Source organism: Phocoena sinus, chromosome 1, assembly GCF_008692025.1.
Source record: "Phocoena sinus isolate mPhoSin1 chromosome 1, mPhoSin1.pri, whole genome shotgun sequence".
NCBI classification, from domain to species: Eukaryota; Metazoa; Chordata; class Mammalia; order Artiodactyla; family Phocoenidae; genus Phocoena; species Phocoena sinus.
In genome coordinates, this window is record NC_045763.1 from 68765826 (window position 1) to 68784120 (window position 18295).

General features: G+C 35.8%; 1 protein-coding gene across 8 annotated transcripts in view; it reads left to right on the forward strand.

Annotated features, from left to right (window-relative positions):
• DNAJB4 (DnaJ heat shock protein family (Hsp40) member B4) overlaps positions 1 to 15475 on the forward strand; it is a 41038-nt gene extending 25563 nt beyond the window's left edge. For 3 of the 8 annotated variants that reach the window (XM_032632991.1, XM_032633001.1, XM_032633011.1), the window contains 3 exons: positions 4774 to 5014; positions 12279 to 12847; positions 14222 to 15475. In XM_032632991.1, the coding sequence (XP_032488882.1) occupies positions 4804 to 5014; positions 12279 to 12847; positions 14222 to 14455 (1014 nt within the window). In that variant the 5' untranslated portion in view covers positions 4774 to 4803 and the 3' untranslated portion in view covers positions 14456 to 15475. Of the gene's footprint in view, positions 1 to 3682; positions 5015 to 12278; positions 12848 to 14221 lie in introns of those variants that run through there. The other 5 variants (XM_032633021.1, XM_032633030.1, XM_032633039.1 and 2 more) reach the window with 3 other exon arrangements.
• Positions 15476 to 18295: the final 2820 nt, after the last annotated feature.

The following is an 18295-nucleotide window of genomic DNA, read 5'->3' on the forward strand; positions in this document are numbered from 1 at the left end:
GCCACACAACTAGTAAGTGGTGTTGCCAGGATTCTAATACAGGCAGTCTGTCTCCAAAGTCTGTGCTTTTACCTACTACACTGTCAATATTCCCTGATAAACCTTAGCAGATTTTATAACCACTATTCAAATATCTCAAGCACTGTTAACAAGGTATAAAAGAGCCTCAGTTTGCTTATTCTTGGATAAGAAGTATCAGGGAATGGAAGTCATAAGTTACTAATATTAATACTAAATGAGAAATTTCAGTTCTGAATGTACCAAGTTAACTAAATATTGACAGAAAAAGTTTTCAGCAGGAACATCAGTAAACTATTAGAAATCATTTGTATTCAAGTATTGCAGTGATCTAAATTTTAATAGTAATTTCTTCTGAGACTCTAGAAGGCTTACTGTCTTTCTCTGTACTAATTTTCTTGTAAATTGAGAAATGATTTGTGAATTGAAGAAATAAAACTTACTTTTTTAGTGTCTCTGAATAAAGCCAAAGTAGAAGGTGAAGATGGTATCAGTTGAATGACTAGTTATATACTTTCAGGGTTTGTTGGGGTTTTTTTTTGCGGTACGCGGGCGTCTCACTGTTGTGGCCTCTCCCGTTGCGGAGCACAGGCTCCGGACGTGCAGGCTCAGCGGCCATGGCTCACGGGCCCAGCCGCTCTGCGGCATGTGGGATCCTCCCAGACCGGGGCACGAACCCGTGTACCCTGCATCGGCAGGCAGACTCTCAACCACTGCGCCACCAAGGAAGCCCCAGGGGTTTTTTTTGTAGTTAAAATACTATTATCTTTAGCTCTCATTCTCTAAACATGTTTAATATTTAAACCGTGGTGATAAAATCAGAAAGGACACATACTTATGTAAAAATAATTTCTCTGTACTTATTAAAGGATAATATCCCAAATAAGGATGTTTTATTAAAGTTATTAAAAATAAAATGTAATGTCATTAGAATATTTACTTAATTCTGGCCCTCGACTCCCTAAAAGAGAGTGATACACTTCCCTCAAATATATTATTAAGCACAAAAGTTTTGTTGCTATTAACTTTTATAAACAAAATAATAAACATACTTAAGTTTTATGATTTTATTGAAAAAATTAAAATCATTTCTTTAAAATACATTGTAACTTGTCCTTCAGTTAGAGATGAACTACCTCTACCCCAGCATGAGAACTTGACCTTGTAAACTGTAAACATTAAAAAGAAGAATCTCACTCTTTGTAATTTTCTTTTAATAAAGGGAAGAGAATTGTGTTTTCATGGAATAATCTCATCTATGTTTGAGTAATAAAAATTAAAAAATACAAACGCTAATTTCATATCCTTGTTAAAAATATAGCAGCTTTAAAGAAATTAAAGAAAAAAAAAGGGTGTTCCTAACTCGTTAGTTTTTGTTCTCTTCAAATTTTCTGCCACACATACACATACCTATAAAATTAAATAAGCACTGATTTATGTGATTTTTAAACTGTTTCAAATAGACTTATTATGTAATTTTTTTGGTTTTGTTTTTATTTTTACTTTTAAAAGCACACTTATTAGATGAGCTTTGCTTACATCTCTGCTCCATTTTCCCTACAGGCTGCCATTACTCTTTGCTTTACACACTCTATTTTTGTCATGATAATTATTTACAGGGGTGACAATTGCTCTTGCGCCCCCCATCCCCCCCAAAAAAACAACCCACATTCATCTCATCTCAAACAAACTTGGATGAAGAAGATTGAATGTAAAGTGATTGTGTAATGGATTTTCAACTTTTAAGTGTATGTAAGAGTAAAATGTCTCTCAAGTACTATGGAGTGTAATAATGACCACATTGATCCATTACCCTATTGCGTGTAATTGCAATGGGTATATTTGTATATATAATTTTTTCTTTGAATTATTTCCTAAGAAATTTCCACGTATGATATTTACAGTGCTTCTAAAATCATTTTAAATAACCATTCCTAAATGTTTGAAAGAGTTATTTACACTGCTCATTTTACCAAAACTAGCTAGATTATTTTACCAAAACCTAGCTAGATTATTTTACTATTTAAAGTCTTAAAATTATAATTTCTTCCTTATTAACTTGGAATTTCCAAGTTGAGGGGAATTCTTGCATTTCAACACTACCACTATAATCCTTTTGTGTGCTTATGATATTTGAAAAAATATGAAAATCCTTTATCACCATTCTCTATGTGTGAAGAGCCAGATTTCTTTCCATTTGTTAACATGTAATGCATTTTTCAGAAATGTGAAAGATCTAGCCTTTGGGTTCTGAAATCAGTTAATATGTCAAGTCCTGATAATATTTCTAGCTCTCTGAAAATGATTGAATCAGATAAGAATCTGGTTTTTTTTAGTTCCCAGCATTACCCACCAGAACAATTCAGAATTTTCATATTACTATACCAGTGTTCTTTGGTAATAAATATTTAAAGGAACTCTCTTGGAAATTAATTCTAGAATAGATGATTTTTATTATATTTTTACTCTACTCTCAATGCTGATCATTGCGCTGGATTCCAACTTGCAATATGCTTTTTTAAAAAGCAGGAGTCTTAAGGTGACTTTGGATATTAGCATTGTTCCTCAAGTTTTCTGGATTTGAAAGTTTATCTTTTGACATTGACTACTCCTTGGTGGGACTAAAAAAATTTGCTGAATAGCTGGCAAACCTCTGTAACCTGTAAGTAGGCTAGATAAATACGATACCTTTCTATACCAAGGTGTTTCTAGAGTTTTGAGAAATAGTAAATCCTAGCTGTCAAAATGGACAAAGAGGAACATTATGAAAGAATTGCTGAATCATTAATGTTAGGCTGATTGGTGTATAGAGTAGGTGATCCCATATTTTTAAAGGTTAACGTGATCATCACCCTTTCTTTATACTCTAAACATACAGGTACATTTACTTTTTCTCATAACTGTTCTGTTTTCTTTTAATTTTACAGACTTAAGATATTCAATACAGTGCTCTGTACAATTCTTTTGACATTTTTTTATGTCACACTAACATTTAGCAGGGATTACCTAAAGTGGTATGATAGGAAGGTTTTGTTTTGTTATTTATTTATTTATTTATTTTTGGCTGTGCTGGGTCTTCGTTGCTGCCCTCAGGCTTTCTCTAGTTGTGGCAAGTGGGGGCTACTCCTCATTGCGATGCACGGGCTTCTCACTGTGGTGGCTTCTCTTGTTGCAGAACACGGGCTCTAGGCACGCAGGCTTCAGTAGTTGTGGCATACGGGCTCAGTAGCTGTGGCTCGCGGGCTATAGAGCGCAGGCTCAGTAGTTGTGGCACACGGGCTTAGCTGCTCTGCTGCATGTGGGGTTTTCCTGGACCAGGGCTCAAACCCGTGTCCCCTGCATTGGTAGGCAGGTTCTTAACCACTGCGCCACCAGGGAAGCCCAGGAAGGTTTTTATTTTATTCTTTTTTCTTTCTGTGTTTTCCAAAATCTTCAGTTAGCATTTATATTTATAATTAGGGAAACTGTGAGGGGTTTTTTGTTTGTTTTTTTGCGGTACGCGGGCCTCTCACTGTTGTGGCCTCTCCCGTTGCGGAGCACAGACTCCGGACGCGCAGGCTCAGCGGCCATGGCTCACGGGTCCAGCCGCTCCGCGGCATGTGGGATCTTCCCGGACCGGGGCACGAACCCGTGTCCCCTGCATCGGCAGGCGGACTCTTAACCACTGCGCCACCAGGGAAGCCCGGGAAAGTGTGTTTTTAAAAGAAAAAATATCTCTCATGCCTCATAAATAGCATATCCAGATTTTAAGCTGATCCGGTTAAAGTCATAAAAGAAACATGAGTTTTTACTGTCTGTAACCTGATACTTTCTCCTATCATTCCTGAAGCAGGACAAAAATTCTTTAAATAGTGACCCTAGGAGTGGGGAGGGCAGATCTCATTCTGTTTTAGTTGAAGTAACTAAAATCAGATATGAAGCTTTCAGAAGTTATTAGTTTGCCTGAACTATTAACTCTTGTATACTACAAAAAAAAAAGAGTTAAAATCATCAGCTAAAGTCATATTTAAGTCCTTTACTGACTTTAAAACCTTGCTTTTGATATTTATAACATGTAGACTTTTACAATGCCAAATTCCTGGCATTTCTGATTGATAGACCCTAGGAATTTTGAAAATGACACAAATTATTTGACAATTTTAATTTAAACAAACCGTATTTTAGTATTGTATATCTTACATTTGAATAACTTGAAGTTGAAATTAATATACCTAAAATAAGTATTTTTATTTGTATAATAACTTTAACTTATTTTAATGGTAAGATACTTAATGGCTATAATGATTTTTTTGTTGCTTTTTTACCTAGAATGGAGTAAATAAATGTGTAGTTAGGACATTCTGTGCTGAAATATTGGTTTCTTAATCCACTTGGCCTCTTAAAAAGGACATAAAAATGGTACAGCCAGAAGGAAAATGAATAGTTAATCGTGGAGGAGGAGAAAACCTAGCTCAATACTTTGACTAGAGGCAGCTGGGGAAGTGACGTCCTGTAGCATTTGCTGTTCTAGAAAGTACAGAGACACGTAGTGAAAATGGGAGGATCTAGAAGGAGGCCGTCTCCTGTGTAGTGTATATTTATCTGTAAGTGAGCTGTTGGGGAAGGAATTAAATACAGAGACACTGTCTGCTTGCTGCCTTAAGACAGCAAAGCTGAATTGCTGATTTGCTTTAACTTTTAAAATACCCAGCTTGGTTTATTTTTCTTAGAATCATTGTATTGCTAAGACTGGGGACGCTGTTTTCTTTCACAAAGGGAATCTAAGTTCATTTCAAGGCATTCGAAATGGGGAAAGACTATTATGGCATTTTGGGAATTGAAAAAGGAGCTTCAGATGAAGATATTAAAAAGGCTTACCGAAAACAAGCCCTCAGATTTCATCCGGACAAGAACAAATCTCCTCAGGCAGAGGAAAAATTTAAAGAGGTCGCAGAAGCTTATGAAGTATTGAGTGATCCTAAAAAGAGAGAAATATATGATCAGTTTGGGGAGGAAGGTAAGTATTCAGTGTACATCTTTCTGTTTCTCCAGCTCTGTCTCTCTTTTTTCTCTCTCAGCCTTCTGGTTATTAAATTAAATTCTCTGACATTTCAAAAGTAGAAAGACAAATAATGGATGAAAACAAGATTTCATCTCTGATCATATGAATGAATGTTATATAGCTATGAATGAAATGTATTTGTTTGCCTTTTTATGGATTTTGACATTTTGTAATATGTATATTCTACCATTAGATTTATAATGTTAACATTATGTTTGAAAAGAAACCTTAAATTCCCATACTCATTAAGAAATTGTGTCAAAAGTCTTATGCAACCTGTTTTGTTTTCTAAAGAATTTTCTGTCAGAACCAATAAAGATTCTTTAGTCATTTAAAATCTTAAGATTGGCAGTTCAAATTCTGGGTAGTTTATATTTTATTCACAAAAACAAAAGAAGTTTTTTGCCTTTCTTATGGCAAAGCTAGTTTAAATTAAACAGGACAGAATCGTCTCTCTGAGAAGCCGAAGGCCCAGGCATTTAGCTGTAGTTGTTTTTGGCATTCTGCCTGGAGAGGAAAGAATTTTCCTGATGTCATAAAATACCAGAACAAGTTTTTAGCTTAATTGTAAACAGTAATTGTGTGCCAAGAAAATGAGATCTCAGAAATATAATTTTTTGACCTAAAATGGCCACCTAGTTAGAACAATTATTGATTTACTTTAAGGTAACATTATTTCTTTTAAAATTTTACTATCTAGGTATAGAGGAAGGCACGATAACTTCCCTTTCCTCTCCCTGCCACACTTTTGTTTCTTGGATTGTGAGATCAGAAACTAGTTGAATACAGTAAATGGGAATAATTGAAGATTATCCTTTTATCATTCTGGATTTTAAAGTATTTATCCATCATCTCCATATAAATGTAGCTATAAAGTAAGACTATTTTAAATCGCTAATTTAACAACAACACTTTAATTTCTACAGGTTCTGGGATTTTCAACGTTTTATATCAGGACTAAGTTGTTTTGTTACTAATTTTTCTCCCCAGATGTTTTTTTTTAAATCATTGTAGTTATGAAAACTTTTCTCGGGTTTTTTGCTTCCTTTATTGCATTTAATGTTAAATTTTCCTAATTAGAAATATATCCTAAAGTATAGTGAAGTAACAACTGCTTATTTTGAGTTAAAACATTAAATTTAGATAAGCAGGGTGATTGTGTAGAGGGTTTTTTGTTGTTGTTTTTTGTTTTTGATCTGAGTTGCCCCAAATTGCAGTTTCTGCTGCCAGTTTTGGTGTGATGAGGACCTGCAGTATCAGGTTCTTACAAAGTAAATACTGAAAAAAGCAAATAGTGGGCAGTTCAATCCTGTTGGTTCCTTATGGCCATACTACTCAAAATACTATGATTTGGTTCTTCTCAAAACCTAAGCAGGATTCTGAGATACTACTAACCATATACTACTCTTTCTGAAGAAGTTATTTTGTAATTTTGTAAAGAAATCTACAAACATGGAGTAACACAATAAATTCCCATGAAAAAGCAAATATCCACTGATTTAATCCCCATCTCACAAATAGCTCAAACCTGTCTATAACTAAACCATAAGATTCAGTGTTTACTAAGGATATTTGCAGAATTTTCAAGTCACCAAATGATACATTTTTCTTGGCTTAATATTACCTCTTAATAGTGTTTTTCTTGGGTGATATTTCTCCAGTTTGATTTTTACTGAGCATCACCAGTGAGTGAATTTAAAAAAGACTAAAACAGGATCATCTGTGTACCCCAAATCTTTTTTTGTTCTTGACTCAGGTAATTGATATAAGCAATAGAGGTAATAGGGAAGAATAAGTTTTTTAAAGCATTGACATATATTATTCAGAAATATAATTCTCTAGTTATGTTACTTTAAAATACAGTTAAATGAAAGTTATTCGATTATGTTTTAGAAATTATCTTCCTTTACAGAAAAGCATTATATTTACTTATCCTTTATTTAAAATACCTCGTTACGTATACTGTTAAAATGTGGGAAAATACCTTTTGTCTTTGCCTGTCATTGATCAGTTTGTGCCGGCAGGCCTGGTTCCATAGCCCTATGTGTTTCTCTAGAAGTAACATAACAATAATTTTAGGACTGTGGGGCCATTACTAATTTACCTTATATACTTTTTTCCCCCAATTATTGCATTCTTTTGCAAGGCCTGAGACTGTGGAAATAAGGAACCGTGAACTGAGAATTGTATGAGTTGAACATGCTAATTTATATATTTAGGACCTACCAGAACCAGTGATCCCAGTATATTTGTGTTTTGAAAATCTCTAATATCCACAATTTTTTTTTTATATCTACTTGGTTGTGGTTTTTGTTTGTTTGTTTGTTTTTTTAATTCATTTATTTGGTTGCGTTGGGTCTTTGTTGGTGCTCGCGGGCTTTCTCTAGTTGCGGAGAGCAGGGGCTCCTCTTTGTTGCGGTGCTCAGGCTTCTCACTGCGGTCGCTTCTCTTGTTGCGGAGCACCAGCTCTAGGCGTGCGGGCTTCAGTAGTTGCGGCACACGGGCTCAGTGGTTGTGGCTCTTGGGCTCCAGGGCGCAGGCTCAGTATTTGTGGCGCACGGGCTTAGTTGCTCCGCAGCATGTGGGATATTCCCGGACCAGGGATTGAACCCGTGTCCCCTGCATTGGCATGCGGACTCCTAACCAGTGAGCCACCAGGGAAGCCCCTCTAATATCCACAATTTTAAATTCTGAGTTTTTTAAAGGTTGAATAAAAATAGAGATGTTTTGAAAGTATCATATGACCCAGCATTTCCACTCCTAGGAATCTGTAAAAGAGAAATGAAAATATAGGTCCATAGAAAGACATGTACGTGAGTGTTCACAGCAGCACCATTTGTGATGGCCCCAAATGAAAAAATCCGAAAGTATCATCTTTTAGTGAATGGATAAAGTGTGTTGTATATGTATACACACACACACACACACACACACACACACACACACACACACACACAAATACTACTTAGCAATTAAAAGGACTGATTTAATAAAACATGGAATAACCTCATGAACTATGCTAAAAAAGTCAGATGTAAATGACTACATATTCTGTTACTCCATTTATATGAAATGCATGGATAAGGCAGATTTATAGAGAAAGATAGCAGATCAGTGGTTGCCTAGGGCTAGAGGTGGGAGCAGGGATTAACTACGAATAGAAATGAAAGAACTCTTTGGGTTGATGGAAATGTTTTATAACTGGATTGTAGTGATGGTTGCACAATTCTACAACTTCACTAAAACTACTGTATATTTACAATGGGTTAATTTTATTGTATGTAATAAATAAAACTATTTTTCCATATAGAGACGTTTCTCCATAGTTGAATCATTTGAAACAAAAAACATAGAACTACAGAAATTGAATTTTGAAACAGTCTCTCCCGTAAAGTTTTCGGTTTAGTTCTGAATTGTTCCGTGATGTCAACAGAAGTTTATATTAAAAGACTTAAAAAAAAAAAAAAAGATTTTCAAGAACACATCTTCATAGTAGTCTAGTTTTCTAACATTTCTTTTTCCTTATGCCTTCTTTTTTTATTGTTTATGTTTTACTCAATAACTTAAATATTGAAAGGTAGTATCTATATGATCAAATTTGTGTTTAGTATATTAATCTTTATACTAGCTTGCAACTTCTGTTCTTCATATAGTTAATCAACTGAATTTATTTACTATATATTTTTTTAAGTGAGTAAATTGTATTTTTATGAATCAAAGCTGTCTAAAGAATTTCATTATGCTAGTTAACTCTGTAAGTAATTTTTATAAATCTGGGTTCTCACATATTAGATCTCCTTAAAGAAAGTTTTTAAAGTCCTATAATTTTTTTTCTTTGAAATCCTAATTCTTCTCCAATGCTGCTGCTTTTGATAAACTTTTAATCAACTAACTAACGGATATCATTGTTATGGATAGTATCCCAGACACATAATTGTTTCTGGATTGCAAATTGGTTGATTGGTTGTTTTTTAAATAATAGCTGTCGGTACAGCATAGGTAAATGTTGACTCTGGGGTGCATTTCTTGCTCACACGAGTGATGATGATGTCTAGAAAAAATTTTGGATAGCAGAGGGAATCTAGCTGAATATTAAAATTTTCCATGAGCAGTCAGAATGTAGTAAAGAGTTGACTCTAGTTGATGACAGGCTTGTTACAATTCAAGTGCCGGGCAATGCAAGTGATACTTGCATAATAATTCATGTCGTATTGGTGTGAATTTTGGTAGGATTTTTCTCAGTCATAGAGGATACGTAGTTGACTGTTTAGTGTCAAAGCTGCATTGTTGGCTGTTAGCTTTGATAAACGTCACTTCAGTGTGTGAATCTTCTCAGGGACTCTGTAATCCTGACTGAGTTACCATTTTTGGCAGAGGAAGGAAGGGCTTTTAGAGAAAAGCCAAACCCATGATGTAATAACTTAAAATGTTGTTCTTTCTTTTCATGAATCCATTATAGGTCCAAAACATTTAGATTTTGTCTTGTAGAGGGTTAGATTGGGCAGGCTAATTCACTCAATTTACTTTATTAACTCTGTTAAATTATTATACTCTATTTGTGGGATGAAAGATGAAGTGATTGAAATAATTTAGCATTGGTTTAATCACATTGGTAATGACCTTGAGTTATATGATATATATATACCATTTTTAAAAAATCTGCCACTAGCTTTTTTTAACATTTGGAGTTATAACTATACCACTAAAATTTATAAAAAGAAGTTTTGGATGAGTTCTGTGTTAAAAGTTCTTGTCCTGCTTGTACTTGTCATTCTGATTCTACAAGGCATATCCGTGAGTGCTATTTGGATATATCATCCAATACATGTATTGACAATTTTCAAATTGTTAGATTTCTTTTTGTGTCTCCAGATTTCTATTCACGGATGAAGGTAAAAATTTAAACATCATCTGACACTGTTGGATGAAGTAGAGTATATGTATACCTTTTAGTGGAAGTTGCCAAATAGAATAAGACACGTAAAACTCTGTGAAATCATGCTGAGTGACTTCAGTAGAATTTTTTATTATTAAATTTCTCATATATGTGTGATTATACTTTATGTTGTTTTTGCTTCTGCCTTTTCTCAAATATCTTGACACTCAAAATACATTTTAAAGTTTAATTTTGGAGGCTTTAAGAATTAGTTCATTCCCTTTATTCAATAAACGTGAGCGGGGCTTCCCTGGTGGCGCAGTGGTTGAGAGTCTGCCTGCCAATGTGGGGGGCATGGGTTCGAGCCCTGGTCTACGAGGATCCCACATGCCACGGAGCAACTGGGCCCGTGAGCCACAACTACTGAGCTTGCGCATCTGGAGCCTGTGCTCCACAACAAGAGAGGCTGCGATAGTGAGAGGCCCGCGCACCCGATGAAGAGTGGCCCCCATTCACCGCAACTAGCGAAAGCCCTCACACAGAAACGAAGACCCAACACAGCCAAAAATAAATAAATAAATTTAAATAAATAAACAAACATGAGCGCCTGTCATTTTCAGACCTGTATGCATGAGCAATGCAAAAATGAATAAAATGTATTTCTTGCCCTCAAATTGGTCACTGCTTGAATATATTGGAATCTCTTAGTTTAATTCGCTTGACTTTTTCTTTACAGTTTCATAATTTTTATATTCTTTTCCTGCTTGTTTCCTTGGTCAGGAATGCCCATAAGGCTTATTCAGAAACTTTGCTGATACTGTAATGATATAAATCCTTGTCAGTATTGATCCCTTAAAAGATCACTATACTGTTGTTCTGTGGGTTTCAGTAGAATCTTCCTTCAGTATGTAGTAGAAAATGCTACTTCAAATATGTAATCTCTTGTGAGCTACTTATTACTTAGTTGAGCTTAAAAAAGAGGATCAAAGGGTCACTATCTTGGGGTCTGAAGCAGGTTGACCATAATAGACAGAAATAACCAGCCCAAAGGCCTTACATGTCAAAAGAGTTCACAGCTCATGATTTCAGTCTTTTCACATGCTGTTGAAATTAATGCTATCACATGGTATGCCTAGATAAAGAATTTTGTTATCTAGGATAGGATAACAATTTTAGTGTCTAAAAATTTTTTTCATAGGGTTTTCTGTTATTAGAATTTTTTCCCTTTCTGCCACAAATGAGTTCTGTTTAATTCTTAAACAGTGAAAGGTGATCTGAAATACAGATAGTTAGTATAAATATGGTATTTTATATTATTGATTTGTGCTCACTGATTATAATGGTACTCAAAGATTTAGGTTACGTATTTTGCATTGATTCCTGAAGACCTTTCAATTGACATCTTTTATTTTTTATTATTATTATTTTTCTATTTTATTGAAGTATAGTTGATTTACAATGTTGTGTTAATTTCTGCTATACAGCAAAGTAATTCAGTTATATATATATATATATTCTTTTCCATTATGGCTTATCACAGAATATTGAATACAGTTCCCTGTGCTATACAGTAGGACCTTGTTGTTTATCCATCCTATATATACTAGTTTGCATCTGCTAATCCCGAATTCCCAATTCTTCCCTCCCCTACCCCTTGAACGACATCTTTTAAAAACTTAAATTTATATACTTTAGGTTATCAATCCAGTAGCTTATGAGATAAGAGGTTCCCGATTTTTATTTATTTTCTTTTTACCTGTGGAACAAAGACTCAGGAATAATTTACCATTAAAGAGGGGGTTTGGGGCTTCCCTGGTGGCGCAGCGGTTAAGAATCCGCCTGCCAGTGCAGGGGACACGGGTTCGAGCCCTGGTTCGGGAGGGTCCTCCATGCCGCGGAGCAACTAAGCCCATGCGCCACAACTACTGAGTCTGCGCTCTGAAGTCCATGCTCCGCAACAAGAGAAGCCAGCGCAATGAAAAATAACCCCTGCTCGCCGCAACTAGAGAGGGCCCACCTGCAGCAACAAAGACCCAACGCAGCCAAAAATAAATAAAAATAAAATAAATTAATTTTTAAAAAATGAAGTTTTAAAAAAAAACAAACCAGTTTAAAAAAAAAAAGATGGGGTTTGGAAGAAGAATTTTAAAGATAAAAATTTAACTTAGGGTGGAATGATTGGAAGTTATGTAGCTGTTCTGTATTCAGTTATAATGGCATTTCTGGCCAATATTAATAAATAGCAACCTAAGTTAGCCAACGTTTATTAGTAATACAGTTGTTGAAAGTTTAACTTTCAAGAGTTGTAAGCATTTTTCTAATCATGCTTATCTCTTCATTTAGGGTTGAAAGGAGGGGCAGGAGGTACTGATGGACAAGGAGGTACCTTCCGGTACACCTTTCATGGCGATCCTCATGCCACATTTGCAGCATTTTTCGGAGGTTCCAACCCCTTTGAAATTTTCTTTGGAAGACGGATGGGTGGTGGTAGAGATTCTGATGAAATGGAAGTAGATGGAGATCCTTTTAGCGCCTTTGGATTCAGCATGAATGGATATCCAAGAGACAGGAATTCTGTGGGGCCATCCCGCCTCAAACAAGATCCTCCAGTTATTCATGAACTTAGAGTATCACTTGAAGAAATATATAGTGGTTGTACCAAACGGATGAAGATTTCTCGAAAAAGGTTAAACCCTGATGGAAGGAGTTATCGAACTGAGGACAAAATTCTTACCATCGAGATAAAAAAAGGGTGGAAAGAAGGTACCAAAATTACTTTTCCAAGGGAAGGAGATGAAACACCAACTAGTATTCCAGCAGACATTGTTTTTGTCATTAAAGATAAAGATCACCCAAAATTCAAAAGAGATGGATCAAATATAATTTATACTGCTAGAATTAGTTTACGAGAGGTAAGTTGGTAGGACATAGGATTCTGAAACCAAACAGAATTATGCATGTGATCTTAGGGCATTTATCTAAATAATAGCTAACAGTTTTATGTTTACTACACATTATTTTTAAAATTATCATAAGAACCTTCTGAGGTAGTACCACTATTATACCTCATTTATGGATAAGATTATACTTTCTAAGTCTAGTTATTTATACTAACAATTTAAATCACAATTTTAAGTGAATTATATACTATGAGGCCTAGTCTAGATTAACTCTACTCTGTTTTTTACAAGTATGGTTTATGAGAGCTGCACTGTAATCTCATCACCTTAGTCCATGTATAGAATTTTTCCAAAATTGTTAACTTGGGTTAATAATTATATAACAAAAAAAGTATTAAAAGACAAAATAATTTATGAGGGTACTGCTTTAATACATTAGTTCGTATTTGTTCTATTTTTAGGCACTATTTCTCAAATTGGATTGTAATCCTGCAAATAAGGCCATATCAGTTCCCTGCTTAAAATTCTTAAATGACTCCACATAGCATCTACCATAATGTCTAAACTCTTTATCTTAAAAGGTTGTTTTTAATCTGATTTCTAACCCTCAATGTATATGCATTTCCCTAAGTTTGATGTATTATTATCTTGTATACCTCTGTGTCATTGTCTGAGCTGTACTCTATGGAACACTGCTGTTCCTCACTCTACCTCAACACCTGCTACTGGTCCAATGCTTACCCCAAACTTACCCCCTGAAGCTAAGGGGGTAGGTTGGGTGCCCTTTCTCTCACAAAAGACTTCTGCACATACTTCTGTGCCAACTTTATACTGTAGTATAATTACTAGTTTGCTTCTGAATTCTTAGTGCGTTCCTTGAGGTGGGGTCTGTGTGCATGGTCCCTATGTGCTCAGCCTCTAACAGGAATATATGGCATATAGTAGGTACTCAGTAAATATTTATTGACTAAAACATTAAGTATATTTCTTGTCCTAACATTTTCCCTCCAGAGAAGTTTGTAGTTGCTCCTATCTTTTTCTTTCTAGTCCTGAATTTCTCCCTCTTCTCTTCTTCCATTCCACCCCTGCATCTTGAATGTTGTAATAGCAGCCTCAAACAATCCATTTCATTCCAGGGCAATGTGAAAGACATTCTTTCCTCCGTTTTTCCTTTTCTTTTCCTTCCCCTTCTTCTTTCCTTCTTTTGTAAAATGTCTGATTATATGTGTCCTGAAGGGACTTTCTAATGTGGAAAAAGTCTTATAATTATTGATATTCTTTTGGAGGTTAAAATTTGCCTTAGAGGTATCGTCCTTTACAGCTGGTAATATTTTTGATTAGACTTTTACGTTTTGAAATTTGTTAATTTTATTTGGTCCATTTTAGGCATTGTGTGGCTGCTCATTTAATGTGCCAACAATGGATGGAAGAACCATACCTATGACAATAAATGATATTGTGAAACCTGGAATGAGGCGAAGAATTATCGGATATGGGCTACCGTTTCCAAAAAATCCTGAGCAACGTGGTGACCTTCTAATAGAATTTGAGGTGTCCTTCCCAGATACTATATCCTCATCATCCAAAGAAGTACTTAGGAAACATCTTCCTGCCTCATAGAATGAAAAACTTTGTTACCCATATTTTGATAAGGCACTGAAAATATAAAAGGACTGGCCATTTACTGATGTAGATGTGAATTCTGTATAAAGACATGTAAATTATTTCAAGGGTTCATTAAATTGCATGAATAGACGGGTCAAATAAAAAGGCAAAAGGGATTTTTACAGTTAGAGAAGAAGAGAAAACCATTCACTGTATTTTATTTCATTTCTCCCAAATCAGAAAATTTTAGTATTTTGCTTACATGTAAAACTTGTTTCTGTGGAGTTAGTAGATATATTTCTAATAAGGTACTAGGATATCCAAGTACTTTATTTCTTATATCTTTACGTTATCAGTATGATAGGTTCTCACTTATGATGGAAATTTAAATTCTTAACAAAACTATAAATGTGATAGGTATTTCTAGAAAATAAAAACCCAAGTCACTTGGAAATCTAGTTAACTAGATTAAAGCCACCATATGAAATGCTGCTATAGGGCTGGTACCCATAAAAGAATATCCTAATACATATGTTTCACCATTTTGATTTTTAAAGTATGTTGTAGCATTTCTTAATAACATAGCTATAATGTTCTTAAGGCAGCCCTTTTCTTCATAAAAAGGATATTAATGGCAATTTATCTCCTGTGGAAATCCCAATTGGCCTGAATTACTGATATTTTAGAAATAGGTTGTTTTTAAAATGCCATATATAATTTTATGCAAGTTGACTATATATCTTGGACTTAATAAATTATAGGTACATTTTATTGTCCACTAGTTAAAAATAATTTGTTTGATAATAAATGTGTTTTTAGAGGAAATATTGCTACTTGGAATTAATTTTCCAATTACACAGCCTTCTATAACTTACTCATAATATGCTATATGTACCATATGCAATTTCCCTAAAAAGAATAAACTACCGCTATGGTGTTAAACCAAAATATGGGGAAAATAAACACTAACTGCTGCTTATGAATGATGTTGCTACTACTTGTTATGCATATAAATATTTTACTTTTTCATATGTATACATTGCATTCTTAGGTGTTTTAATTTTTAAAATATATTTACGTTTAAAAACTTATTCTGGGGCTTCCCTGGTGGCGCAGTGGTTGAGAGTCCGCCTGCTGATGCAGGGGACACGGGTTCGTGCCCCGGTCCGGGAGAATCCCACATGCCGCAGAGCGGCTGGGCCCGTGAGCCATGGCCGCTGAGCCTGCGCTTCGCAGCGGGAGAGGCCACAACAGTGAGAGGCCCGCGTACCGCAAAAAAAAAAAAATTTTTCTGTTTTATAGCTATAGTGAGAATGATATGTTGAACCAATGTTTTTGGTCCAAAAGTGATTTTCAGGATGATTGGTATACAAGGTATATTGAGCCCTATCACCTTTCAGCAGAATATTGTCTTCTTTTAGAAATTCAACACATAGGTTTTAATCACCACATACTTTAACACTTTATTGAGATATAATTCACCTGCTAAAAAGTTTACCCTTTTAAAGTGTACAATCCAGTGGTTTTAGTATATTCACAGAGTTGTGCAACCACTTTCTAATTCCAGAACATTTTTATCACCCCAGAAAGAAACTGAATAACCATTAGCACCCACTTCACATTCCTCCAGCCCCTGGCAAACACTAATCTACTTTCTGTCCCTATGGATTTATCTATTCTGGACATTTCCTATAAATGGCATCAAACAATGTTTGGCTCTTTTTTTTTTTGGCTTCTTTCACTTAGCATAATGTTTTCAGGGTACATCCATGTTGCATCATGTATCAGTACTTTGTTCCTTTCCTTATGGCAGAATAATATTCCATTGTATGATATACCACCTTCTGTTTATCCATTCATTAGTTGATGGGCATTTAGGTTATTTCCACTTTTTGGCTCTTATGAATAATGCCACTATGAACATTTTTGTACAAGTTTTTGTGTACATAATTTTTCAATTCTCTTGGGTATATATATACCTAAGAGTAAAATTGTTGGGAATAACCATATACTTTAGTTGCAAGTGGAAAATGCTTGAAAATACCAGAGAATTCAGCTAATCATGCATATTATTCCATCTAATTCGTAAATGATTCCTTTATAACTTTTCACTGAGTGACATTTAAAACTCCTTAGGGAAGTATGAACATCATGGAAATTTTCTCACAGGTCTAAAGAGATAAGAGTTGAAAAGCATCAGTCAGAGTGGTAGGTGTGGTTTCTATTTTAAACCCACTGTTATTTATTGTAATTTTCTTGATTAAGCATTTTCTCCCAAGTTAAATAAATGATTTGTAGATTAGATAGATGGATAATCTTTGGATTAAAAAGTATTTTTTTAAAGTACAGAAGTATTCTTCTAGTAGTAAAATTAATTTGCATTGTTATAGAAAAACTATATCAATGTTTTTCATGTCTTTAAGTATATCAATATCGAATAATGCCTTAGTTTGTAGTAAGTGCCCAATTTTTATTTATTGAATTTGACTTAATGTAAGAGTTTTACAGTTTTCTTATTTACTTAAATTATGAAGGTACTTTTGATTTTAAAATGTTCTCTTTAAATTCAACCAGGTTCTTGGATACCTGGATAGTTTTGAAGTACTGTGGATCTCAGTAAGCTAATTGATAAACATGTTTACCTACCTTTCCTACAACTAAAATTTGATTGGTACATCATCTCTGTAGCTGTTAGAATTTTGGTTTATGTGAATGTAGTTCTTAAGCCATTCTTATAAAGAGGAAACTGGAGATTTGGGAGAGTAAAGTGAATGACAAAGGAAAATGAGTTTTGGATGCAACCTTAAGCATGAGAAAACCAGAGGCAAAGAACTCCACTCCTGTTTCTGTTAGAGGGGTGGCACTGAGATGAAGACAAAAAATCTGGACCAGAAATACTACTGTGACACTAAATTATAACAGGAGATCTCTATCAGAGAAGAGCTTGGGAAATATTTAGTTACGTTTAATAGGTTAAAGGTTGCACAATATTTTTAATCATTAGTATATATTTTGCATCTCTGGGACTGGGAATGAAAGGGTTCAAGAGATGGGATTAACTGAGAATTATAAAACCTGAAAAATATGAAACATTGGGAACGAGGCTAGGCTTTTTTTCTTAATTGCCTTTCTTCATATACTTGTTATGTCTAACAAAGGAAAAATAAATTTGCAAGCATCTTACTGAAGCTGTGAGAATGAGCGATCCTGAAAAGTTTCTAGGAAGCAGGGACTGGCAAGCCATATTTATTCCTAGCTAAAGACTATCACTCTTTTGACTTCGTGCAGCCTTCATTTTAGTGAGCATAAACGCTGACTTCCGGGCGCAGCCCACCCGAGGGCTGTGCGGCCCCCAGCCCCGACAGGGGGGTCCCAGCTCTGCGCGGCCCCCCTCCCCAGCCTCCTGCAGGACTGGGTGCCAGCTCCGGGCCCACGCACCTCTCGCGCCTCCCGCCCCGTCCCTCTGGTTGAGTTCCCCACCCCACGCCCAGGAACACACGCGCCGACCACCTCCCTCCACCGCAACCTCCGGCGACCCCATCGCCCGGACCTCTCCTCTCGCATCCCCGGGTTCTTCGTGCCCTTCGGTGCGTGGGATCCCCACTTCCTCACCCACCCCATTCCGCGCACTCACGGGCTCTCCCGGGGCAGCGCCCAGGCCCTTGCTCCCCAGCGCCTCAGCCTGGCTCAGGCCGGCCGGGCCGACCCACCGGCCGGAAGGGAGGGCGGGGCTCTGGGCCTTCTCAGAGGGCCTGGCCGCTGCGGCTGGGCACCAACCCCGGCGTTCCCAGGTCGGAGTCCCGGAAAAGCGTTAATCTAAAAACCGCTTGACTAAGATGACAATTGGGATGGAAA